Below are 26,661 nucleotides of genomic sequence, written 5' to 3' on the forward strand. Positions count from 1 at the left end.
ATGCAGCAGCATGGAGTGATCATAAACATAGTGCCTCCTTGCTCCCTGAATTTGGATGTACCCTGGGACAGCCTTGATCAGTAGACTCTAGAGGTGACAAAATGCCTCTTCATTGGTCTGGAAGTATCTGCTTTCTTCCTCCTGGAAGCCAACTGCCATGAAATAAGAGCCACTTTAGGACCAGCATGCTAAACGAAACTGAACCACATTGAGAAGTCCTGAATTATGAACACATGGGAAGAGAGAAATGTCAGCCATGTGAGTGAAAAGCCATCTCAGGGTGCTTGGGTGGCTCAGTTGGTTAGGCAACTGCCTTTGGCTCAGGTCATGATCCTAGAGTCTCGGGATTGAGCCCTGCATTGGGCTCCCAGCTCCATGGGGAGTCTGCTTCTCCCTCTGACCTACTCCCCTTTCATGCTCTCTCTCATGCTCTCTCTCTCTCTCAAATAAATAAAATCTTAAAAAAAGAAAGAAAGAAAGAAAGAAAGAAAAGCCATCTGAGAGGTGGATCTTCCAGTCTCAGTGGCCCTGGCTGACTCTATGTGTAACAGAGACAAACCAGCCCAGCTAAACCCTTTCTAATATTTGACCCACAGATTGTGAACAAAATGGAGGGATTACTTGAGGTTCTAATTTTGGGGGTTGTTACTCAGCAAAAGGTAATCAAAATACCATTTCTTTAGTAATAAGTTACGGTAACTAGTAAAATTATGATTAGCTGTACAATGAAATGATAAATAGATATAGATACAGATAAAAATAATGTTGTCTTCAGAGACTATAAAGAATTGTTGTTGACACTAAATGTCTCCTACTTAAAAGTATGTAAGTATTTATCTGTTACTTCAGCTGTTTTTGCTGCCAGATTGCTAGATCTAATTTCACAGAGTTATAGTGAGAAATTAAATGAAGTAAACCTACTTTATAATATTGAGGCATTATACAAATATTATTATCTTAGTCTCTATACAACACTGAGAGAATTAGAAGTTGCCTGCAGCAGCCAGAAACACTAACTTAATCTATTGACTTAATTATAGACACTTCTAAAGATTTTTTAAATTTATTTACTTGACAGAGCGAGAGATCACAAGAAGGTAGAGAGGGAGGGGAAACAGGTCTGCTTCTGAGCAGAGAGCCCAATGTGGGGCTCGATCCCGGGACCGTGAGATCATGACCTGAGCCGAAGGCAGAGGCTTAACCCACTGAGCCACCCAGGCGCCCCTAGACACTTTTAAATTAGACTCTGGCCTACGGATATGAGGGTAACTCTAGGTTTCTGCTGCAGAGTGAAGAACATAGATTTATTTGCCAGTAAATTTTTCTGTTAATCTAAGATCTTTTTCATCTCTTGCTTTAAGATTCTTCTCCAAAAAGAAGTTTCCATAAACTTTTTTTCATGATTCTGTATTTACTGCAATCTTGCTTGTAGAATATTTAAATTTTTAAAAATGTGGACAGAAACATTCAGGGATGACATTTTGAATGCCAAATACTGTCAATCCCCAGGAAGATAAATATTCTATCACTTTGGATAATTTCTACCTCCACCATGATTTCAGAGGAAGTAAATGTATCTACTCTAAAAAGACTACATTTGCTTGTACTTACAGGTTGTCTTGGCTCTTTCCGAGCTGGGTTGTTCACTGCTGCACGTCAGTCCACCGAAGCTCACCCTGATCTGCGGAGCTGTGTCACTGGTAAACACCTCTACCATCTATTTAAAAAATGAATAAATAAATAAAGCAAAGCAAAACCCTTCAAGTAAATAAAATATACCATGTAAATATAACTAATGTTTAAAATCAACAAATGAGCTCTAGAAGAGTTGTGTCCCGGCAAGGAGATATTCTCAAAATCGTTTGAAAGAATGTGTTTTGTTTTTTTTTTCCCCAAATGTAAATGCTGCTATTTTACTCCAAATAAATATTCCATCTGATGTTTAAGTTGAACAGTGTTCCTTGTTTGCTAAGCTTTAGGTCCTCAACTTCAGAATTTTATTCCTGACAGCTTTATTTTGGATGTCGTTGCATGATCATGTATAAAGTGCAGCCATGCTTATTCTTCTAAGTTTTGGCACCAGTCATATAAATATGAAAAATTAAAATATCACATTAGCCTTCTCCCTCTGAAGTTCATATAGCGCCTAGTGATAACTCTGGTAGATTATTTATCTCTAATATCCTGGGTGAGAGTCAAAGACAAAAGGGTGAAATTGCAACATGTAAATTGGGATGTCTGTCTAGTGAATATTTTACATGTGACATTGGCATTATCTAAATACTCATGTATCTGAATTTTCTCTAACTTTAAGTCAGTTGTAATTATACAAGTAAAATAGTTTGCCTGAACATGTATATTTAATACATACTTTATTTTTTAATTTACCAGAGGATATGAAAGTAATGTTTTTAAAGACTTTATTTATTTATTTGTTAGAGAGAGAGCGTACAAGCAGGGGGAGCAACAGGCAGAGGGAGAAGCAGGCTCCCCACTGAGCAGGGAACCCTATGAGGGACTCAATCCCTCAAACCCTGGGATCATGACCTGAGGCAAAGGCAGATGCTTAGTCGCCCTGAGCCACCCAGGTGTCCCGGATATAAAAATAATTTAATAATTTGCTGATTAGCCTGTCTTCTAGAATTTTAACTAATACTTAATTTATTGCCACTTTTCAAAAACTTGATTTTTTTAGAACATTTATTGAAAAATTTGGCAATTACGTTTTGTTTAGTTTTAAAACTTTTTTTTTTTTTTTTTACATGTAACAGAAAATTCCTCTGGCTAATTTAAGCAAACAGGAATGTGTTGGAAGGAATTTGCAGAGTTAACTAGGAAGGCTTGAGAAACAAGTGTGGGAATGTGCAGGAACCAAGGGACCATCGCAGTGTCTAGTGAGGGAAGAGAGACCACAAATACGCAACTGGGCGTATTATTTAAGATGGTGGTAAAGTTCTGTCACATTTTATGAAGAAAATGGCCTTCCCCTAGGAATCACCAGTTCTCTGCTACCTATTGTCCAGTGTCTGGAAACCATCATTTTATGTCTTTTGAGCAGAGTTGTATTTATTTAAGGCAGGAAGATGAATCTAGTTCATGTACTTCATCTTTTTTTTTTTTTTTTTTTTTTTTTTTTTATATTTTTTTTTTTTTTATAAACATATATTTTTATCCCCAGGGGTACAGGTCTGTGAATCACCAGGTTTACACACTTCACAGCACTCACCAAAGCACATACCCTCCCCAATGACCATAATCCCACCCCCTTCTCCCAAACCCCCTCCCCCCAACCCAAATTGGAAGTCCCAAATTCTTTTTTCTGTTGATACCAATTAGTTTTATTTGTTCTGCCTACCACAGTGAATTGTTTTAAGGATCAAATATGATAATTTATATGAAGAAATAACAAAATACACATAAATTTATACTGTATATGTTGTATATTTGTATATACTTGCAAATATAAAAGTAGTTCCCTTTTATAAAATAATTATAAAGATCAATCTAATGGACTCACTTTTTAAAAAAATTTTTATTTAAATTTCAATTAACCAACATACAAAACAATATGAGTTTCAGGTGCACAGTCTAGTGATTCAACACCTACATACAACACACAGGGCTTGTCACAGCAAGGGCATCCCCTAATCCCCATGACCCATTCACTCATCTCCCCCCACCTCCCCTCTGCCAACCTTCAGGCCATCCTGCATAGTTAAGAGTTGGCCTGGTGGGACGCCTGAATGACTCTGTTGGTTCAGTGTCTACTTTTGGCTCCAGTCATGATCCTAGGGTCCTGGGATCAAGACCCACAATCGGGCCTCTTGCTCAGCAGGGAGCTTGCCCACTGCTCTCCCTGCTTGTGCATGCGCTCTCTTTCTCTCTCTGAGAAATAAGAGAGAAAAAAAAATAAAAAAAAAATAAAAAGCTGTCTTCTTGGTCTGCTTCTCTTTTTAGAAAAGAGTGAAATCTTGCCATTTGTGACAATGTAGATGGAGCTAGAGAGTATTATGCTGAGCAAGGTAGGTCAGTCAGAGAGAAACAAGTACTATGTGATTTCACTCATATGTGGAGTTTGGGAAACAAGGCTGATGATCATAGAGGAAAAAAAATATTGGACTCACTTTTCTATGAAAAAGTATTATTTGAAGGAAGGAGTTACGATTTTTTTCATTGATTACAGGCTTCATGCACAGGATTTCTATTAAAGGGTATGTAGTTCTTTTTTTTACCATGGCATGTGGCAAAAATTAAATAGCTGTCTATCTCCTTCAGCCATTCCAGACCAATGTAGTCCCCTGCCATGCAATGAAGATGGGTACAAAAGCTGCAGAGATGGTCAAGCTACATTCACTTGCATCTGTAAACCAGGTTGGCAAGGAGACAAGTGTGAATATGGTATGTCTATTAAACCCACCTCACTCCTCTGGATTGGTCTCCTAGAACGTTCTCCAGAGGCCTTATTGCTTTAAAAATAATTTATTTTTCCCTTCTTAGATATAAATGAATGCAAACATCCCTCAAATGTAAATGGAGGTTGCAGCCAGATATGTGATAATACACCTGGAAGTTACCGCTGTTCCTGTAAAAGTGGTTTTTTTATGCTTTTAAATAAGAAGGACTGCAAAGGTAAGAGCAAGAAGGCATTTACTGTGTGGGGCCAAAGTTCAGGTAGTGGAATTTCCCCAGGAAATCCTTGGAACTCTCTGGTTGTAAGTGCTTGTAACAAATACACATTATTACCCACCTTGAAGCCTTGTGATACTCGGGGACTGCCTTTTAGTTTAATGTTCATGGATTATTTTGTCATTTATAGAGTTTTTCATTGTTTTCTTATTGTATTGTATTATTTATTGAGTATTTTACTGTTTTGTTACTGTGTGTGTGTGTGTGTATACGTTTGAATAAAGAATTTCATGAAAAGGTGATAAAGTGAAGTTTCAGTGCAGGTCCTTGCTTACTAGAGTCTTTGCAAAATCATTGTTTTTATTTTTTCCAGACATTCTAATATTATTTCCTTTATACCATAAGATAAACAGTTATACAGAGTAATCCATCATAATCCTTAATAACCTCTTCCACTGTATTTCATATTTCCTTGTTAGATATACCTGTCAAATATCTAATATAATCCTTTCTTCTTACAACTTATTTCCTGTGTGGTTTTGGGAAAGATGAACTATTTTCTTTCTCTTTATACATGTAAGATCTCATCATCGGTCATAACTATTTTTTTTCCTTCAGATTTGAATAATCCCTGTCAGTTTAACTTTTCAATAAGCCATTGTACTAGTGTATTTCCTTTGTTTTTTATTGTCCTTATGTTTCCCTCCAATTTTGACTTTTTCCCCTCTGTCTATTGTCCTTTCTATTTGATTCTTTTAACTGCCACAATTAAAACTTCGAATATTTGTGCTATGTGTGGATGGCTAAAAATGAATTTTCCAGCCTGGAGTTAGGTTTTGCCTTTAGAAATTGGAAATAATTTTCTCCTCCCTCCCTCACCCCCGTCTTCTTCCCTCGCTCCCTCCTTCCTTTCTTCCCTCCCTCTTTGTGCCTCTCCTTTTGGCTATGAGGTAGAACAATACAGTAACTTAAATCATAAAGTGTTCCTGTTCAACTCTAGTCAATTCTATTGAAGGGATGTTCTATCCCTCACCGTACTGTAGTGTTTATTATAGTATAATTTACTATAATATTGTTTAAAGCACAGTTAAATGACTCTAAAGTGAACTGCATTAACTAACAATTTCTCCTAAACCATTACCAATTTGTGACCATACATCTTTCCTGTCTGCCTATTTGAAGGTCTGAGGTTTGAGGTTAGAAATTGAGAATACCACTACTGTTAGAACATATTATAGAAAACCATCATAATGCAGGATACCATATGTATTCTATAAGCAAATAATACCCATTCATACTTCTGCATTTAAATACTTGAATTTAAATACTTAAATGCAGAAGTATTCTTCTTCACAACAAGAAGTTGTGACTTATATTTTTAATTAAAAGCTATTTAATTCTTATCCATTGAGTTAATACACATGTATATAAATTATTACAAAAAGTCCTTTTATACATAAGAATATCCCCAATGACCATGACATATGTTCTTGTATACTTCATTTACACAGACTTTATCCATGAACTAGGTGATAGAAAAATATGTATATGACTATTACAATAGGGTCTTTGCCAAGATGTGGATATTGCTTGAGATCAAGTTGCCAGTGATTGTCTACAAATGCAAGAATAAAACTTTTTGTCAGACATTAGATGTCAGTGTAGGGTAATAAAATCAATGTGCTATAACCTGAACTCATATGATTTAGATAGTTCTCTGCAGTATGCCTCAAACCAAATAATTTTAGTCATATGTTTTCACTTTATTTTAAAATATGGCTTTTATAGCTATTTTTTTAAATGAATATTTTATTTGATGTAATTGGAGATTCACATGCCATTGTAAGAAATTATAGAAAGAGATCCCATGTGTTCTTCTCAGTTTCCCCCAGTAGTAACATTTTACAAAACTGTCCTACAATATCACACCCAGGATATTGACATTGATACAGTCATGATATAGGATTCCCTTATACAGGAATTGATTCAGTTATTTCTGTTCATGCTTTTTTAAATAGAGTAATGTCTGAAGTTTTGGTTATTAGTCTATGGAAAAATTAAACTCTCAATTTTATAGAGTAGAAAATATATTTTCCATTCTGAATTTGTCTGTCTCCAGAGAGTACAGATGAGAAAAGTTCACTAATAATTACATCTCCAGTGAACTATTTCTGCAACTTGTTTTTTCTCACAGATGCTTTCATCTAGTGATTAGTTGCAATTAGTATTTTGTTTCCTACTCTACCATGTAATATACATGTTAATATAATATAATAAATACAATAAATGCACCTGAAATTTCTGAATATTAATTTGACACTAAAATTTGCATTGGAATTCTATACATACTTAGAGACCTTCCTCTATTCTTTTTTAAATTTGAATCACTCTTGAATACTTCAGTCAATAATAATAGTGTGCAGATTTAGCTCCTGTCCATTTCCAAAGGAAAACATGGCTGATGAGTCACCTCATTTTTATTTTTTATATTTGTGATAATACAGAATGAATCCACTTTCGAGTACATATTTCAAAAACATGTATTTAGGGGGGTGCCTGGGTGGCTCAGTGGGTTAAGCCGCTGCCTTCGGCTCAGGTCATGATCTCAGAGTCCTGGGATTGAGCCCCGCATCAGGCTCTCTGCTCAGCGGGGGGCCTGCTTCCTCCTCTCTCTCTGCCTGCCTCTCTGCCTACTTGTGATCCCTTCTGTCAAATAAATAAATAAAAAATCTTAAAAAAAAAACAAACAAACATGTATTTAGGGATATATATTAAGAATATGGTGAATCTTTTCTCCCATTTATTTGTGTAATGTAGCTTGATAAGAAAATAACTAAAGCCCTTTCCTTTTACATAACTCTGAAGAACATAGCAACCATCAAATTCCCTATATGTTTTCATGAAGAAATCATGTTTAGTAAACTAAAACGTGATGATAGACTTAAAATTTTGTTATTCCCAGGCCACTTTATTGTCTCATTATATATATTAAACTAGATGCAGGAAACACAAATCAAGCATTCTTTGCTATTATCCTCTGGTATGGGAAAAATATTTTTTTAATCTATTGGTTTCATTTATAGATGTGGATGAGTGTTCTGTAATGCCAGACATTTGTGGCACAGCTGTGTGCAAGAACATCCCAGGAGACTTTGAATGTGAATGTACTGAAGGCTACAGATACAATCCTGTACTAAAGGCTTGCGAAGGTAGAGTTGTGGTGGTGTCTATCATTGTTGATGGTGGAGAGGGTGGGTTTGAGCCTTGGTTTGAGATTAGAAGCGTTGGTTCTGTTTGATGTCCACAATAAGATTTCCTAAGACGGCAAGCTCCATATACAGCGTGGCCAAATGGGGAATCATTGGCTTCCTTCCAGAGTAAAAGTAGCTAAGAGCATGGTTTTTAGGTTTAGTCTTAAGCACTCTGTTTGTCTTCTAAGCTATGTATGAATTGGAGACCTCCCATGTTTGATAAAAGCAAAATAAACATATCTTCACATCATTTAAATAATATTAAAAGATAAAAAGAGTTTCGATCTGGAAGGAAAAACATACACATATAAAAGAAAGACAAGTTTAAAAATCACATGGATGTTACATGGAAGGTTAGAAACCTTCAGTTTTATACCAAGCATTTTGGTAATCTTCTGCGCATGTTTCTGTACGTCATTTATTCTTAAATAGGAAACGACATAGTTCTGTTGTAATTAAATACATATAAAAAATATCATCATAATGAAATGATAACTGAGCTCTAAAAATTTAAAAAGTATTGATGAGTACTGTCAGCACCTGTGGATTTGGGAGAGCCCTTTGGATTCATTTGGCCAAAGGAGTTACATGCCAGGTGTGCATGTAACTTGGAAGTATTGGGGGGCTTAAAAAAAGATCATAGATATATGGAAATTATTTCATATCCTTTAAATCTTAAAAACTTTAAATTTAATATCATGACTAAAACTAATCAAATCAATAGTGATTTTTCTAATATTTCTATTATATACCTATGTTTATGTGTATAAAATGTACCCTTTTAACCATTCTTAAGGGTACCATTCAGGGGCTCTAATTACTTTCACATGGTTATGGCCACAGAGCCACTGCTCTCTGTTTCCAGAAGTTTTTCATCATCCCAAACAGAACTCTGTAACCATTAAGCAATAAATTTCCCTTCCTTCCTCTCCCAAATTCTAAACTATTTTCTGTCTCTATCTACTTTTTGGGAGATAACCTTTAATTTATTTTCTATCTTTATGAATTTGCCTACATCAATAGTAATTTTAAAATAATTTTTAAAAAAATATATCTGTTCCTGTTGATATTTTGATGTTTTACATTTTATGCACTCACCAAAAAATACTCTTCCATACAGCATTTCTGTTCTCACACAGCTCCAGATAGAAATTACTATGGTAATATTAAGAATGGTATTAGCCAACTTTATAATGTATATTGTAGTTTTATTCAATAAAACACAGGTTTTTTGAAAAAGATGTATATATGACACATATTCATATTACTTCAATTATCTGCAATTTAATTTTGATGCTAAGGAATCACCAATTTTCAGTAGTATTTTGAGGCATTTTATGGGGGAATTTGTATGCTAGTAATATATGCATTTATATACTTGTAAATTTACCAAGATTGGAGGATGCATGCTTTGGAAATATCAAGGATCTCATGTAGCTCTGAAGTAGATTTACTGAAACATGTTATTACAATTTTTCAAAGATGATTTTCTCAAAACATGGGCAAGAACAGGGCTGTATAGATTTCACAATAGGCGGGGTAATAGCACAGTGAGGCTTGTTTTTCTTTTTTAAGTGATAAGAAATAAAGATACATCCTCAAATGTGTTGTCACTGTTAATGCTGCATTATGGAATGTCGAATGTTCTTGATATTATGTAATACCTGGTTATATTAACCTTCAGTTAAAAGGGATTTTTTGCCTCTTCCCCTCTCTTCACCCCTCCTCTCCTCTCCCTTCCTTACCCCTCCCTTTCTTTTCTTCAAAGCAAATAATTGGGAGGCAGTCTCAATGGAATTCATTTAGTTAGAAATGACAGTTACCTTGAGACTCTCAGTCTTTTTTCCTTCAAATTAAAAACTGGAAAATTAGCATAGTTGTTATATTTTTATTAATTATTTATTACTGAAAGTTATACATTAAATTTATTTCACTTGTGTAAATGATAGAAATTACACTTGACACTCATTTAAATTTCCATGCCAAGTGTTGAAATGTGATTTCATGGCAGAGAGATTTCTTTTACTAAGAATCTAGTATCCTGATTATCTTTTATCTATCTATCTATCTATCTATCTATTTAATTTATTTGGGATACGGAGTGAGTGAGTGCAAGAAGGGGAGGGGTAGAGGGAGAGGGTGAAAAGTCTCAGCAGACTCGGGGCTGAGTGTGGTGCCTGGTGTGGGGCTTGATTTTAAGATCCCAAGACCATTATCTGAGCTGAAATAGAGTCAGATGATCAACCGACTTAACTACCGGCACCTCTATAATCACCGATTATCTTATGCTAAAATTGGAATACTCCTCTTGGATTGAACGTTTGGAAGATATTAAGATCTGTGTTCCCTTTTACCCCAGACGTGGACGAATGCTCTGAGAACATATGCGCTCAACTTTGTGTCAACTACCCTGGAGGTTTCTCTTGTTATTGTGATGGGAAAAAAGGATTCAAACTTGCCCAAGATCACAAGAGCTGTGAGGTAACATTTTGCAATGCTAAACTTACCATCTCTTCTAAAATGAGAAACTGGGGTACATATTTCCATATAGCTGAGATAAGTCAGGAAAATACAGATGTTCTTTTTAAAGAAATGATATATATTTTTTAAAAGATTTATTTATTTATTTTGAGAGAGAGAGACAGAGAGAGAGCATGGGAGAGATAGAGAGAGAGGGAAAGAGAATTTCAAGCAGACTCCCCAGTGAGCATGGAGTCCCACAAGGACTCCATCTCACGAACCCCGAGATCATGACTTGAGTCCAAATCAAGAGTCAGATGCTTAACTGACTGAACCACCCAGGCACTCCAGGAAAAATACAGATGTTCTATAATAATTGCTATAGGCTAGCAGGCTATGAATTGCAGTCCAATTACTAATTTTGGTCATGTAAGCTATAAATATTGGGGATAATTAGTGACTAGGTTTAAAAAAAATGATTGCAGGGTCATAGTTCAGAAAGTGTTCATCCGTATAGGCTGTACGTTTACAAAATACAATGAGTATGTTTATTTAAAAAATTAAGAAAAGCTGAGGCTTATACTTCTCTTTGTGAGAAAAAACATCTTACATAGAAACCTTAGCAGGAACGTTTTCCTCAGTGTACTTTTCTTTTTCCCACTCTGACAAGTTGGATCGCTCTTCAGCATGTCAGAACTTGCAAGAGTGCTCATAAAATCTTGGGTGGAAATAACTTTCAAATTGGAATTCAGTGGGGTTTAAGTACATAAAAATTCAGAGAGGTCAATTTTGTTCATCTTTATCTCTCAAACTTGCTTTTATTCACTTGGATTTAATTGACCCAAGAATTGAATGTTGGGGTAGTTTTTCCTTCATTGAAATAAATAGGTCAGGGGTGCCTGGGTGGCTCAGTGGGTTAAAGCCTCTGCCTTCGGCTCTGGTCATGATCCCAGAGTCCTGAGACCGAGTCCCCCCTGCAAAGGGCTCTCTGCTCAGTGGGGAGCCTGCTTCCCCCTCTCTCTCTGCCTGCCTCTTTGCCTACTTGTGATCTCTGTCTGTCAAATAAATAAATAGAATCTTAAAAAAAAAAAAAAAGAAAGAGATCAGCATCTGAAGCTCTTTTTTCTGTGGATAAGGATCATATGTTAGTGATTCTTAGTCCCACTCTTGAACTCCTTTATGCAAGTGAAGGTAAAATGTTACAGGATTATGAGGCAGAGTAAAACAAAATAAAACACAACAAAAAACCCACCTTAAATGGTGATTTAATCACGTGTCTTCACATACCTCTGTATCCGTTACTAGCACTATACTGTGTATGTCCAAACATGTAATATTCAATAAATGCCACCTACTAGGGAAGGGAAGGGAAGGGAAGGTGAGATATTTGGCATATGCAGTAACTTCGACTATACTTAATTGCATGCCGTGCTCTGTGGATGTCTATTTTGTAATTTAATCTTTTATTATTTTAGTATTTGTAGTAGTTACACATCACCATCTACCCTGGAATAGATTTATTGAAATTCTAAGAGGAAATGAGATGTTTTTTCTGGACCTTGATTTAATACAGTGTCAGGTACACAGATCCCCCCTTGAGTATCCGTATATGTGCCCAAGAACTTATCCCTAAAAAGCTTTCTGTTTTAATGTTTGCTTTTATTCTTAGAAAAAAAACCTTGATAATAAATTTAATGACCCTGAATCATTTTTTTGTTAATTCCTTGGATACTAACATGGTATCTTAATTTATATTTATCCCATGTAGGTTTTCCAGCATTTCCTTTGATGCAGGCAGGCTCCGTCCGAGAACCTGGGAAGGTGGGGTGAGGGAGTTCCCACAGGAACAGCCAAGAGGTTCCTTGGCTTCCCACAGGATAGAAATCAAATTCGTGCCAGGGAAAGTGAAAGTGGAGTTTACTGTGTGAATAACAGAGTATAGCAGACAGAGTGTCTGGGGGACTTGGAAAGGAAAAGAGAATGGGTCTCTTCATTATTTAGGGCTAGGGATTTATATTGGAAAGAGGTCCAGGGCGTGTGTTCCTTTAGGAATCCAGCGTAGGGTCTGATCAAAGGCGAGCGATGGGTGAGTAATAGGTGTTACTTTATAAATCATCGAAGGTGGGGGGTGTTGATGCCAGTGTCAGCTGAGGTTTGTTCAAAGCTAATGTCCTATAACATGTTTGGGATCCAGGTCTTCTTAGATGTTATCAGATATTTGGGGCCTAGGACAGAACTCAGAGAATTATTAACTTTCCTGCTCCGCTCTACTCCCTGGAGTGGGAACATAGCTTCTTTGGCTTTTACGCAGATGGGAGGTGAAATATAGAACACGAGTAAATAGGGCTGAGCGAGAAAATAGCAGAAATGGAGTCTTTCTAAAATAGAGTTCCTTGAGCTTCCCCTACCTCACCTTCGTTATCTAGATGATACAGTTTTGCTCAGAAAATTTTTCTTTTTTTAAAAGCAAACAGGCCCTGTCTTTTTTTTTTTTTTTTTTTTTTTTAGCATTTTATTTATTTATTTTACAGAGAGAGAGAGAGAGAGATCACAAGTAGGCAGAGAGACAGGCAGAGAGAGGAAGGGAAGCAGGCTCCCTGCTGAGCAGAGAGTCTGATGTGGGGCTCGATCCCAGGACCCTGGAATCATGACCTGAGCTGAAGGCAGAGACTTTAACCCACTGAGCCACCCAGGTGCCACAGAAAATTTTTCTTAATAAATGAATGAATGAATGTATGAGGTGCTACTTCTTGGTATACTAATTTTTCCACGATTTCTGACTCCAAATTTTTTTTCTAATATAATTCTTAGAAAGTATCAGAGCTGCAGTTAATTAGGAGATATGTGTTGTTACTAGAAGAAAAAGGTTGTGTTTCGGGCTGAGATTTGCAAAGGAAATAGTAAGGACAAAAATACAAGCCACATACATTGAGCAAGACTTTTTAAAAACACACGTTCTGAGAAGTTATACTGATGGACTATATAAGGAAGTAAAAGATGTTGCTTTATTACCAAGGGTGTTCTTAATTTAATTAACTTATCAGAGAGGACACATTTGACAAGACCATTAGGAAGCAGAGAAAGGAATGCTAACCTGACACAAACAGCAAGCAATAACCTATGCATTTTGGTTCTTTGTTTTGTTTCCTTTTTTTCAGGCTGTTCCAGTGTGCCTTCCTTTGAACCTTGACAAAAATTATGAATTACTTTATTTGGCAGAGCAATTTGTAGGCGTGGCTTTATATTTAAAATTTCGTTTGCCGGAAATCACCAGGTGAGGTACCAATGTCAGTAATAATCTCTAGAGGTAAGCAGGTAAGGACAGAAGTTTAGTGACCAAAAAAGGTTTGAAATGTATGAAATTGCATTTCCAATTGGATAATTTAGGGATATTATCAATCAGATGATTTGAGGAGCCCTAAAGTTGATTTACCCCTTCACCCATGTTTATTGTCATGCTAGAAATCATTTGGGTCATTCTAGGCTGACCTTCCCCAGTGATCATTTTACCTTAATACATCCTTCTTCCTTTTCTAGTGAATACGTATGTACTAAGAAGTTGGGAAAGTAGATTTAATATATTTGAGAAATTTCCATTCTTCTTCATATGTGTTATAAAAACTAAGTAATGAGAAAGTACTCAAAGTATTGCTTTTAGAATATAGTTATATTCATAATTATTAAAGAAAATTCATAAGATTACTTAGGTAGTATTTTAAAGAAACATGTCACATGATTTTAATTGACTGAGTACAGTTTCTGTTATTCCTACAGTTAGGTTGCTTGTAGGAAAAGAATAGTTGCTTGTACTTTAGGGTCATGATTCTACTTTAATTACCAAATTTTTTCAGAGTCATACATGGTTGGAGCTAGAAAAAAGAAATTGGAATTTTGTTGGAAAAGTGGAAAGGAAGTGTATTTGTGACTGATTTATAGAATCCATATTTTAAAATATTTTAATTAGATAAGCATGCCTACATACAGTTTAATTCATTAGATATATGAATGATTATTTATAAAATAATTCAACTAAATTCATAGATATCGCATCATTAAGGAACTTTGAACTATATTCTCAAATTCAATGATACAGTTGTGCTCCTTCAGTACTCTTATCCACCAGGACCCGATTTTCCCTTTTAACATCTCAGAGCAAATAATATTGTCTAGTGACGGAGACTGGAAACAGCATTTCCTTTGCAAAAAGAATAATGAGGTTGAGAGAGAAAAAGGTTAATTTTTGCATAGTTAGACATGTTCAGGGAGATTCAGTTCTGACAACTCATAATAGTTTGAGCTCTAACATTGGATCAAATAGGCCAAATAATGATTTTTTTCAATATTTATCTGTTCCTTATTTACTTAGTTTAAACTTTTTATTGAAGTATATATCCATATACAGAAATATACACGTACCTTAAGTGTATAGCTTAATGAATTTTTTATAAACTGCCACCTGGTAAGTAAGCAACACAAAGAATTGTTAGTGCTTGGTTGCTTTTCTCCCCTGCTTTTTGCAAATTCCTTCAGCTCTGTTTTCAATGATCAAATATTTATTCTATCCTAAAGTTAACAAATTCACTCATCCTTTTCATTCTACAAAATTTCAGAAAAAGAATGAATTGTTCCCCAATGTTTGCTGATATATTCCAGACAGAAAGATACAGAACACAATTCTTTGTATTACTGGGTTAGCATGATTTTGCAGAGAGGGAGATTACCTCCATATTAGGATCAACTTCTGGAAGATCCTGAGCATACACAGATTTGGGTATTGACAGAATAATACATGTTTAGCATCAGCAAAATGTAATGGTTATGAAAGAGAATAGAGGTCCTTTTCCTAAACCAAGAATATAAAATAAAAAAATAATCTTAGTTCAGTCAATTATTACTACCTTGTTATCTGTCCAACATACTTTACTCCACATGACCTCTTTTAAATATTTCTTTGGAATTCTAGAGATTAAAAAATTGATTTTATGAGCCTTTCTTTGTTCCATTTGAAGTTAGAAGTTGTATATGGTGCCCCCACTACTATTAGTGGGAGGTAAGGATTCTTTCTTACCTTACTTGGCTGTTATCTGAAGTCCTAACTTTTTTAGTGTAAATTACTTTTATTTTAGCTTAACTCAAGTGACTAATAGTTATACAAATATTTTTTCTATTCCCTATTTGTCTTTTTTCAGTCATTTTGTTTATTTTTATTTTTATTTTTTTAAGATTTTTAAAAATTTATTTGACACAGCGAGAGAGAGAGAGGTCACAAGTAGGCAGAGAAAGAGGCAGAGATAGAGGGGGAAGCAGGCTCCCTGCTGAGGTCACATTTTTCAGTCATTTTGATTTGCTGGTTTCTTGAAAATGTTAATGCTGATTCTCATTATGGTGTCATTAAGGCACTAATCAGTACCTGTTATTTTTTAATCCAGCATTTCTAACATCTTCCCTTGTAATAGCTGCGTATATATCTAGGGTCTTAATTGTAACAGTCATTGCCAGAGCTCAGATACCCCCAAGCACATGGCTAGACTACATCTTTTAAGCTCTCCTCCTATATGCTCTAGTACAGTGACTTACACAGTTAGAGTTTTGGAGAGCTTTTGAAATCAGGCTCACAGATACATCTTAAAGTATTTACTTTACCTTTCTTTCCACATATGAAGGCTTAATTATGTTTGCAGCCATCTAGGTACTGTCTTGTATGTCTCTGTGAGTGATTCCTTCCTGACATATATGAAGTCACAGGGAAAACAGGCCTTTTGATGCATAAACCCATCATGAAATTGTAACATCTTTTACTAATCACTTACGGACACAGCAAAAAAAAAAAAAAAAAATGAATCTTAATGTCATAATGTCAGATTATATAGTGTATAAGAAGCTCCAGGAGAGATACAATATATCTAGTATTTGTACGTGCATGAATTCCAACATTTAAAAAAGGGCCTTCAAAACAAAAAAAAATATGAAATGCAATCCAAATGCAGTGCAAAAAATATGAAAAATTACCAAAGCATCTGTTCACGGGGGAAAAAGACTCTAAGAATAAGCAAGAAAATATAATAACTTGATATTAAACACACATGGAACCAGAGATAACACATGAACAGTCTAATTCTGCCCTACTCTTTTTTTAATTCCAGGAAAGAAAGAGTTGGCTCTCTCAATATACTGCTGTTTACTAGTATAAGAGAAGGAATAGTATATTGAGCTTTCCATATTTCCCTATTAAGGCTTTCTTTTTTCCATTATTTAGATTTTCAGCCCATTTTGATTTTCGGACCTATGATTCAGAAGGTGTTGTCCTGTATGCAGAATCTCTTGACCACTCAGCTTGGTTCCTGATTGCACTTCGTGATGGAAAGATTGAAATTCAGTTTAAGAATGAATTTACAACCAAAATCATATCTGGAGGCAAAGTTATTAATAATGGTCATTGGAATATGGTAGGTTTTGCAGATTTCACAAAGAACGTCTCTACTTTGACACACTTTGTTTAACATCATTAATAACTTATTTTTATACTGATACCAAATGTAAATGGAGCCGGATTTATTTGATGTTGTATGAAGCATATCCCATGCACTGTATGTCCTTGAAACAGCGTCTGAGAAATGATAACCTCACATAATATTTGAAATAGTATTGAAAACAGTATGAAATTATTTTCAGTTACTTGCTTGGACTACTTTATCTTTGACTTTTTACCTTTTTTAGTGGCTACTGTTGGTGTCTCTCCTATAGGTTAGGGGTTTTTAGCAGGCATAACAGCTTATGCAAAGACACTGCTGATCAAGGACAGCCATACTGAATAGCCACCCATATTTTTAAATGAAAGAGAAATACACATAGTAACATAGAAATACATGTAGAAAGAGTAATACATATAGTAATTAACTCAATTTTAAATATTAGAATATAGATACATAATCAATTTGTACAAACAGTACACACTAGCTAGTATAGTAGTACCAAGTAGAGTACTTAAAATGAGCATTTTTACATAATCCCTAACAGTGAGACTAAAAAGGAATTTTTCATGAGGGCATTACTCCTAGTCTCTAATGGGGAGAATTCTTTTCTGCAAAGGAGTCATTGCTACTTTCAGCAGCTGATAACTCAGAGATCAGCTTCCCCTTAGAATGTGGTACCCCGGGGCACCTGGGTGGCTCAGTGGTTAAAGCCTCTGCCTTTAGCTCAGGTCATGATCTCAGGGTCCTGGGATTGAGCCCCACTTTGGGCTCTTTGCTCAGTGGGGAGCCTGCTTCCTCCTCTCTCTCTGCCTGCCTTTCTGCCTACTTGTAATCTTTGTCTGTCAAATAAATAAATAACATCTTAAAAAAAAAAAAAAGAATGTGGTACCCCAAAGAGACACTTTGTCTGCCTGTGGGATCTGCCAGGAGGTCCATGTTGAGAAGACATGTGAGATCATCACTAAATTACTTCATTTCTTTATTTACTCACTCATGCACTCATTTATTCCATGAGCTTTTAGTGAGCCCCTTTTCAAATGCTAAGTTCCTGCGTTCAAGGTTGTAGAACTCTGGCTAGAGATTTTCCTTGCTCTTGGACTTCCTTAGTACCTCACAGTTTAATAGCTTGTGTTGCCTTATGTGCTAATGCAATGGGATGTGAAATTGTTACACTACAGGTAGTAATAAAGTACAGTTGGGGACAGATGTGTTTTACCAAAATTGGGGCTATTCGTCCTGCGACAGCCATAGATTCTGGACTTTCACCAGAATACAGTCTGCACAAGATCAGATGCAGTTGTCAGAGTAATCACTAATGTTCTCTGGCTTCTCCCGAGGTTCTCTCTGCTATATATAGCTTTGCCACTACAGCTTTCCTTTACTCCATGTGTGTGCATACAGCTTGATGCGTACAGCTGTGCTTCCCGTGTACTGAAGAATACGTTTTATTGCCTAATGTCCCCAAATCACCTATCTAAAAATCACTAAGATCACTTTTCAGCAAAATAGAGCCAACACAATTTTTCTGGTTAATTGATACAAATTGAAAATATTATCTGTTTGACAGAGAACTTGGATACATTCTAGGTAATACAGAATATATATATAAAGAAGGTAAATGTTTATCTGTGAGGCAAACATCTTGAGTTGCAGGTAGTGTTTACTAATGAGTTATCTATGAACCGTATTTGAAAGGTAGGATTTGGGCTGGTTAGAAGGCAGCTACTCAGTTCTCCACATTTTATTATGGTTATGATCCTTATTAAAAGAAACTTATTTAATGATGTGCCCATATTTTGATTAACATTTCCCTTTATAAACTGAATGCAACTTGGCAGGAAAATTTAAGAACAATAAAAAAGTCACAGAAAAACTTTAATATGGTAAATTTGATGCTGGCTTTTTAAAAAAATTCTCAATTTGATATTTTAACAATTTATGAATGTTCACCCCCACCGTATAAATGGGATTTTTTTCTTCATATCTTTCATGTAAAAAATTACTGCATACTGTTTTTACCATTTTATAATTTTGATGGCTTATTAATAAACTATACCGTTTCAGACAAATTTATGCAGCTATAGAAATTATCTCAAATAGCTATGTATTTTAAGTAAATATTTTAAATGACAAAGTTAAGTTAAATTAATCTGTAAACTGGACCATTCACTTCATAGCAGTTTTTCACTGATTTTAAATAATTTTAAAATTTCAAATAAAATACTTTAAAAATAAGCAATTAAAATGTAGAATTGTGCTGTAATCCAGATAAATAGAATGTGTGTACTTATTAAGTACTTAAAATGGTAATTATAAACCATAGAAATAAATATTGCTCTATTATAAGTCATTATTATATCATATTTCGGTATGATTCTAATATGGGTGGGAAATCTGTAACTTGGATCACAGTTTTATTCATTCAGTAGAATATTTATTGAGCATATTGAGAAAATTTATTGAGCACTTTATGTGCTATTCCTTTGGGTGGTGAGGCTACAACAGTGAGTAAATCAAAATCACTGGTCTCATGGAGCTTGCGTACTAGGGGTGAGGAATAAACCTAAAACTGCATGAACAAACTGATGCGTCAGAGAGTGGTTAGTGCTAGGAGGAAGAAACAAAAACAACCAGGCAACAGAGAGTGATGATGAGTGTGTATGTGGAATCAGGAAAGCCATCCCCGATGAGATTACATCTGACTGGAGACCAGGGCATAAATCATGAGAAATCTCTGGGGAAGATGATTCTGTGCCATGTGAATAGCAAATACAGAGCATCAGGCAAGAGGATGTGATTGTTGTATTGAGGAACAACACAAAGGTCAGTGTAGATGCAGGTGAGTAAGGGAGAGAGAGAGGGGCAGAGAATGAGGTTAGAAGTACTCTGGAACAAGACCAGATAGGGTCATGGGGACTATAGTGAGAACTTGGAGTTTATGCTAAGTAGAAAGAACTTGGATGATTATGAGAAGTGACAGGATTTAATTTGCACGTATCTTAAAAGGCAGTTTGTATCACGACATGATGGCTTTGTGGACACTAGATAGTAGAGAGTAAGAATGGGACAGATTATGGGGTCATGAGACCATTGCAGTAACTCAGTGGGGAGAAGATGGCATCACTGACTATAGTGTTGGTAGGTGATGAGAAGTGGTCAGATGCTGGATATACTTTTAAGGTCCAGCCTTCAATTTATTTTTTTTTATTTTTTAATTTTTTTAAAAAGATTTATTTATTTGACAGAGATCACAAGTAGGTAAATAGGCAGGCAGAGAGAGAGAGAGAGGAGGAAGCAGGCTCCCTGCTAAGCAGAGAGCCCGATGCAGGGCCCGATGTGGGACTCGATCTCAGGACCCTGAGATCATGACCTGAGCCGAAGGCAAAGGCTTAACCCACTGAGCCACCCAGGTGCCCCTAGCCTTCAATTTAAGATAGATAAAAATTTCTGAATATTCAGCATAAAGAATATCCTGTAGGGATGTTCAGAGGGTTTGCAGGATATTGAATATTTTATTACTTATTTTTCATGACTTTCCTACATATTACAGGGTGTCCAGCATTTTGCAGCATCCCCTACGTCCTACTCATTGTGACAACTAAAAGTACCATCCCTATCCCTAAGTTTTCCAAATACCCTAGAGTGGTCCAGTACACCCCCATTGAAACATATTTGCATGACTAGAGGGAAAAGGTGTAGAGTGCTGAGCTCAGGTGTAGAATAGACATTGAGAGAAGAGGAGGAGCCAGCAAAGGAAGCTGAGAGGGAGTGATAAGAATGTGGAGATGCAAGTGAGACTGAGGTTCTAGAAGCTGACAACATCTTTCAAGGAGGGAATAGTCATTCAAGTAAAATGATGCCAGTTGGCTGTATTAAGGACAGTGTACTGACTAACTGTAAACATGACCAAAGTATTTTGCTTTAGAGCATAGTTTTCCCCTTCCTGTAGTGGTGCTTTCATAGGCCTGCTCTTTTGCTTCCATCATTGATTAGTAAAAGAAGAGTTTGCGTTTTGAGCGCTACAGTTTTGCATGAGGAAATGTCAGCAGTAGTTCTTCGAATGGCCTTTTGGGGAGATTTTGAAATTATTACTATTATTGTCGTTTACCATCACTTTCAACCTTTTTTAAAAAGCTGGACTCCGGGACGCCTGGGTGGCTCAGTTAGTTAAGCAGCTGCCTTCAGCTCAGGTCATGATCCCAGCGTCCTGGGATCGAGTCCCACATCGGGCTCCTTGCTCCACAGAGAGCCTGCTTCTCCCTCTGCCTCTGCCTGCCATTCTGTCTGCCTGTGCTTGCTCTCTCTCTCTCTCTGATAAATAAATAAAATCTTTAAAAAAAAAAAAAAAAAAAGCTGGACTCCTTTCAGGGCACCTGGGTGGCTCAGCCGGTTAAACGTCTGACTCTTGATCTCAGGTCAGGGTTTGACCTCAGGGTCATGAGTTCAAGCCCCATGTTGGGCTCCATCCTGGGCATGAAGCCTACTTAAAAACAAAAAACAAAACAGAATTGGAAAAACCCAATTTAATTTTATGTATTATACTTCTTTATGATCTCAATTACTTTTGAATTTTGAAATAAAGTATAATTTGTGTGTAATGAACAGAATACTGGAGGTACTGATTTCTCATACTTTATATTAAGAATTTATTTCCATTATTGATTCCTTATGTATACTTTCAGACATCTGTAAAATAGGAAAACTTAAATGTTTTCTAAGATCTTGTAAAGTGACTCGATTAAAAGAAACTTAATTTTATGACACTGGATTTGAATTATGTATATTATAATTGGATGTTTAAAATTAAAAGAACAGTATTGTGTGAGTTCTTTTTTACTTTAAAATATGGGGTTCATTTAATTTTCAATCAAAAATTACCATTTTATGGAGGCTTAAGTGGGTAGAAGAAGAATAAATGAAACAAGATGGGATTGGGAGGGAGACAAACCATAAGTGACTCTTAATCTCACAAAACAAACTGAGGGTTGCTGGGGGGAGGGGGTTTGGGAGAAGGGGGTGGGATTATGGACATTGGGGAGGGTATGTGATTTGGTGAGTGCTGTGAAGTGTGTAAACCTGGTGATTCACAGACCTGTACCCCTGGGGATAAAAATATATGTTTATCAAAAATAAAAAATTAAAAAAAAATTACCATTTTAAAACACATATTTACCACCTTATATCAAGTGGATTACAACAAATTAATAATTAAACTAAAATGATTACTTTGAAAAATTATTTACCAGAATAATAACAGGATTTTTCAATCTTAGTGTTTCAAATGACATGCAGTGATGTTTGGTGGTTTGATAATTTTTGTCTTTTTAATTGTAGGTCTCTGTGGAAGAACTAGAACACAGTATTAGTGTGAAAATATCTAAAGAAGCTGTAATGAATATAAATAAACCCGAAAGCCTTTTTAAGCTTACAAGTGGATTTCTAGAAACTAAAGTATATTTTGCAGGATTACCTCGGAAAGCGGAGAATACACTCGTTAGACCGGTAATGATCCAAGTTTCTATCATTCATCATGGATGAATTACTCTTGTCTGTAATAGATTTGAAAATGTGTTTTTCTGAGAGTCAAAAGAAGTGATTTTGTTGAACCAACTGTGACAACTTAAATTGAACAAGGAAAAATAACATAGTGATCCTTGAAATTATATTAAGGAAATAAGAAAATAAATGTAGTGTTTTTGAGTCCATTTAAATCCCCAGCATTACTCATGGGGAAGTAGATTTTTCTTTCAGTTCTCAAGCATCAGTTCATTGTTAACATGATAACTGTGCATATTCAGCTACTACAAATGTAAATACATGTATTTGAGTCCAAAAATACAATGTTTTGTAGAAGCCAATCAAAGAATTTTCTTACGTCTATTTTAGGACTTAAATTTGGGAGATAAAATAGCATATGATGCTGGAACTTTTTAAAAAAAATCTTTTCTGGGAGTTTAACTTCATCCTATCATAAATTGAAGTTATATATAATAGATGATTTTTGGAATATGATGTTTGTCTAATAACTGTGGAATAGGTTTCACGAAGGAGACTAATCACTGTCCTTGAAGAGTCTTAAAAATTTCATTTGAAGTCATGGGCCTGTCAATTATACTCGCTGATTTAACTTAAATATTTACCATTTAATATCCATCTTTTACTCATGGCAATTCACACTTACCTTAACTTTTGAAAGATTCTTGCAGTATGATATAAAACCTGAATTAGTTAACTCATGTGAGAGTGACTGCATCTGTTCCTTTGAAATTGATAAATCAAGACATTTTAAAAGTAAAATAAATTATTCAAAAACTATTTATAAAATGGCTACTCTGGGTCTTGAGTCTGGCTGGTTGCTTTGAGGAGACTTTTGTTCCTGAAGAGATTCAGTGTCTGATGGCAAAACAAACCTATATATAAATGCAATTAAAGTAAGCAGCTTACAGCCCACACCCACAGCTAGAAGCATATATGGAACTTGAGAGCAGAAAAGTTATTTCTGGATGATAGAGGAGAGGCGGCTAGAGCTTGAGGGGCTAGAAATCATTAGGATCGCAGTGGAGGTCTGTGATGGCAAAAACTCACTGTAACTGAAAAAGACTGCCCATCTGAAGGACACCTTAAAAAATTAGATAATATTCAAAATATGTAAAGTATTTTAAAATGTCATCAAAGAAAAGTTTTCCCTCTTAATGAAAACTGTATCTGTAATCAATTAAGCCCTATATGAGTCTGACTTTTTTGTTTAAGATACACTCGACCTATATTTTAATTATTAGATTAACCCTCGTCTAGATGGATGTATACGAAGTTGGAATTTGATGGGTCAGGGAGCTTCGGGAATAAAGGAAATCATTCAAGAAAAGCAAAATAAGCATTGTCTTGTCACTGTGGAGAAGGGTTCCTACTATCCTGGTTCTGGAGTTGCTCAGTTTAGCATAGACTACAGTAAGTAATTTCTCATTTTACCTCTCTTTTCTCATTAATGACTAAATTTATTAATTGACAAACAGTTGTATTTTCTTCAGTAAACATTATTGAATACGTAACTATGTGCCAGGCATAGCGTTAGGCTTATTCATGTTGTATGTTTTTTATTCAATTTTTGCAGTATGTTGGGAGGGAAGGAAGTAGAATATGCTTATGTTATTACTTAAATATTACTTAAAAAAAAAGTTATTGGTACCTAACTTGATTAATTGCAAGTAAATTCAATTAACCTGTTTTAAAGTTCACCAATTTCTCAGCTGTGTTGAGTTTACTGCTTACTGCTTCAAAAGGATTCATTTTCATTACCAGTATGTCAGTTGATTGTTTCTTAAAATGTCCAACCCTTCCTTGAAGTTTCCTACCTGTGATTAGATGTTGTCCACGTTTTCTACTTGAGCCTTCAACTTATTAATCATAATTATTTTAAATTCTCTATCTGATAGGTCCAATATCAATGTCATGTTGATTGCTTTGTCTCTTGACCATGTGTTATTTTTCCTTGTTTCCTTCAGTATTGAATGATTTTTGGTTTAAAGGTAAGCATCTTGTATAGAACAGTAAAGACAGATAAATAATACATAAGTCTGGAGACAAGCATATTTCTGCTTTTGATAGGCCTTTTATAAACTGGTTGAATCAGTCTAGTTAAGCGTTGAGCTGCTTAAGCTTTCTGGTTTCCATGAGTACACTTCAAATTCCTTTATTATTACCTTGTGCTTAGGGCAGTGACTGGTTTGCCAGAGGGTTTTTCTTAATAGTTCATCTATCATTAGCTTTAGGTGTTCTGTTTATGATACGCCTCAAGAAAGTGTTTCTGCACGGTCTTGCTTTACCTCAAAGGAATGCTCTTGTTACTTGACATTTGCTAGCATGATGGCAAGGTCTGGGGACCATTCTCTCACGTTCTGATACAGTTCAGTTTTGGGCAAGTGTTGTATCCCTGGGTTCCAGGGGTGTGAACTTTTCATTGTCCCTCTCCCAGCCACCTGTGGGGGAGATATCTAATGATCAGGACTCCAGATCCTTCTCCATGGTAAATGGCTTTTGGTTGGTTTGCTGTTGTTGTTGTTTTTTCCCAGTTTCCTTTCCCTAACGTGTAGATGCAATGGGTCTTTGCATGTGTTCTAATGGTGGCAGTGTTTGTTGCCTTTTTCCCATTGCTGTAAGGCTTTTGTTGCGTAGAGAAGACAAAGAAGGAATGGACATACATCTTTATTCCTTTTAGTGATTAATTCTGTAGGAGAGAATCTTAGATTATGTCCATCAAAAGTTACGCAAATGTATAGTTCCTACTGCTCAGTTAGATTCTCTTCCAAAGATGTCTTATCAATTTATACTCCGACCAACAGAGTAAGAAAGTGTATGCTTGAGGTTTGTTTCCAATCTGAGAGTTGAAAAATTAAGTATTTTAATTTTAAATATTATTGTCCCAATTTCTACTGAATTTTAATATCTCTCCATATGCTTATTAGCTATTTTTATATCTTAATTCTCTTACGAGGTTCTTTGTCTTTTTCTGTTTAGGAGTTCATGATCTGAGCTACTATTGTATTATAAATTTAGTGTACTAATACCTCTGCTTTAAGGAAAAATTATATTTTAAATGTGTTTATTTGCAGTCTAAAAAAATATTACTACAGTTTTAAAGAAGAATCTTCCACTAGCACTTTTTGTGTCCCTAACATAAAGTAATGGAATGTTTTTATTCTATTTAGTTCTATTCTATATGAGAAGGATTTAAACAAAAAATTTCAATTGAGATTGATGACTAATATAAGAAAAAACTAGACCCACAATAATTTGTTCAAGAGAAAAACTCTGAAACTAAAATGAGAATAAGAGTTCTATTGTATCTGAAAAAAATCATAAGTAATTAGTTATTTCATAGAAATACATCTCCTGGGTGGGAATTAAAGTATTATGAATGGGGATGCCTGGGTGGCTCAATCAGTTAAGTGTCTGTCTTTGGCTTAGGTCATGATCCAGGGTCCTGGGATCTGAGTCCCACATCATGCTCCTTGCTCAGCAGGGAGCCTACTTCTCCATCTACCTGCCCCTCTCTCTCTCTCTGAGAAATAAATAAATAAAATCTTTTTAAAAAGATTATAAATGAACACTGTAATAGCATTAGATGTGGTGAAATGGAAGATCATCTTGTCAAGAGGAGATTATTTTCTCCAATCACATTTACTTTTTCAAAGCCTACAAGTGGTATTTGAGCTATTGTTTTATATTACCTCATATTAAATAAGGAAGGCTTCACTCAAAGTGTAAATTAGTATTTCTTTAAAGATTTTATTTATTTATTTGAGAGGTACAGAAAAGCATGAGTGGAGGAGAGGCAGAGAAAGAGGGAGAGAGTGACAAGTAGACTCCCCGCCAAATGGGGAGCCTGATGCAGGACTGGATTCCAGGATCCTGAGATCATGAGCTGAGCCAAAGTCTGATGCTTAATCGACTGAGCTACCCAGGTGCCCTAATCTTTTTAGGAATTAAACTATTTTAGAAACACATCAATTCAACTATTTGTTGAGTGACTACTGTGGAAAATAAAGTGGTCGTAGAACCAAGTAGGGCTTGCACTCTAGTGGGATACACAATTAACCTTGTAACAATAAAAAAAAAATATTAACTATTATGATGACAGAATCGCAGAAGAGTTCCTGTTAGAATTTTAGAGTTAACTGTTGATTTCAGAGTACATCTCTACTATCAAACTATCTAACTCTCCTATTTGTATAAATCATATTTTTCTGTCCCACTGCTTTGAACTGACCCCTTTATGGATGAGGAATGGTAGGGTGGTGATGGCAGCCATACCCAAATGTTCCCTCAGAAACATTACAATAAAATTGTTGAAT

General features: G+C 35.5%; 1 protein-coding gene across 1 annotated transcript in view; it reads left to right on the forward strand.

The window, feature by feature from the left end:
* Nucleotides 1-26,661, forward strand: part of PROS1 (protein S) — a 67,260-nt gene that overhangs the window by 33,129 nt on the left and 7,470 nt on the right. The window contains exons 4-12 of the mRNA XM_059392131.1: nucleotides 1,614-1,700; nucleotides 4,276-4,398; nucleotides 4,498-4,629; nucleotides 7,710-7,835; nucleotides 10,237-10,358; nucleotides 13,496-13,611; nucleotides 16,594-16,783; nucleotides 22,145-22,312; nucleotides 23,590-23,758. Of these exons, the coding sequence (XP_059248114.1) occupies nucleotides 1,614-1,700; nucleotides 4,276-4,398; nucleotides 4,498-4,629; nucleotides 7,710-7,835; nucleotides 10,237-10,358; nucleotides 13,496-13,611; nucleotides 16,594-16,783; nucleotides 22,145-22,312; nucleotides 23,590-23,758 (1,233 nt within the window). The remainder of the gene's footprint in view (nucleotides 1-1,613; nucleotides 1,701-4,275; nucleotides 4,399-4,497; nucleotides 4,630-7,709; nucleotides 7,836-10,236; nucleotides 10,359-13,495; nucleotides 13,612-16,593; nucleotides 16,784-22,144; nucleotides 22,313-23,589; nucleotides 23,759-26,661) is intronic.

Source organism: Mustela nigripes, chromosome 2, assembly GCF_022355385.1.
Source record: "Mustela nigripes isolate SB6536 chromosome 2, MUSNIG.SB6536, whole genome shotgun sequence".
Lineage (NCBI taxonomy): Eukaryota > Metazoa > Chordata > Mammalia > Carnivora > Mustelidae > Mustela > Mustela nigripes.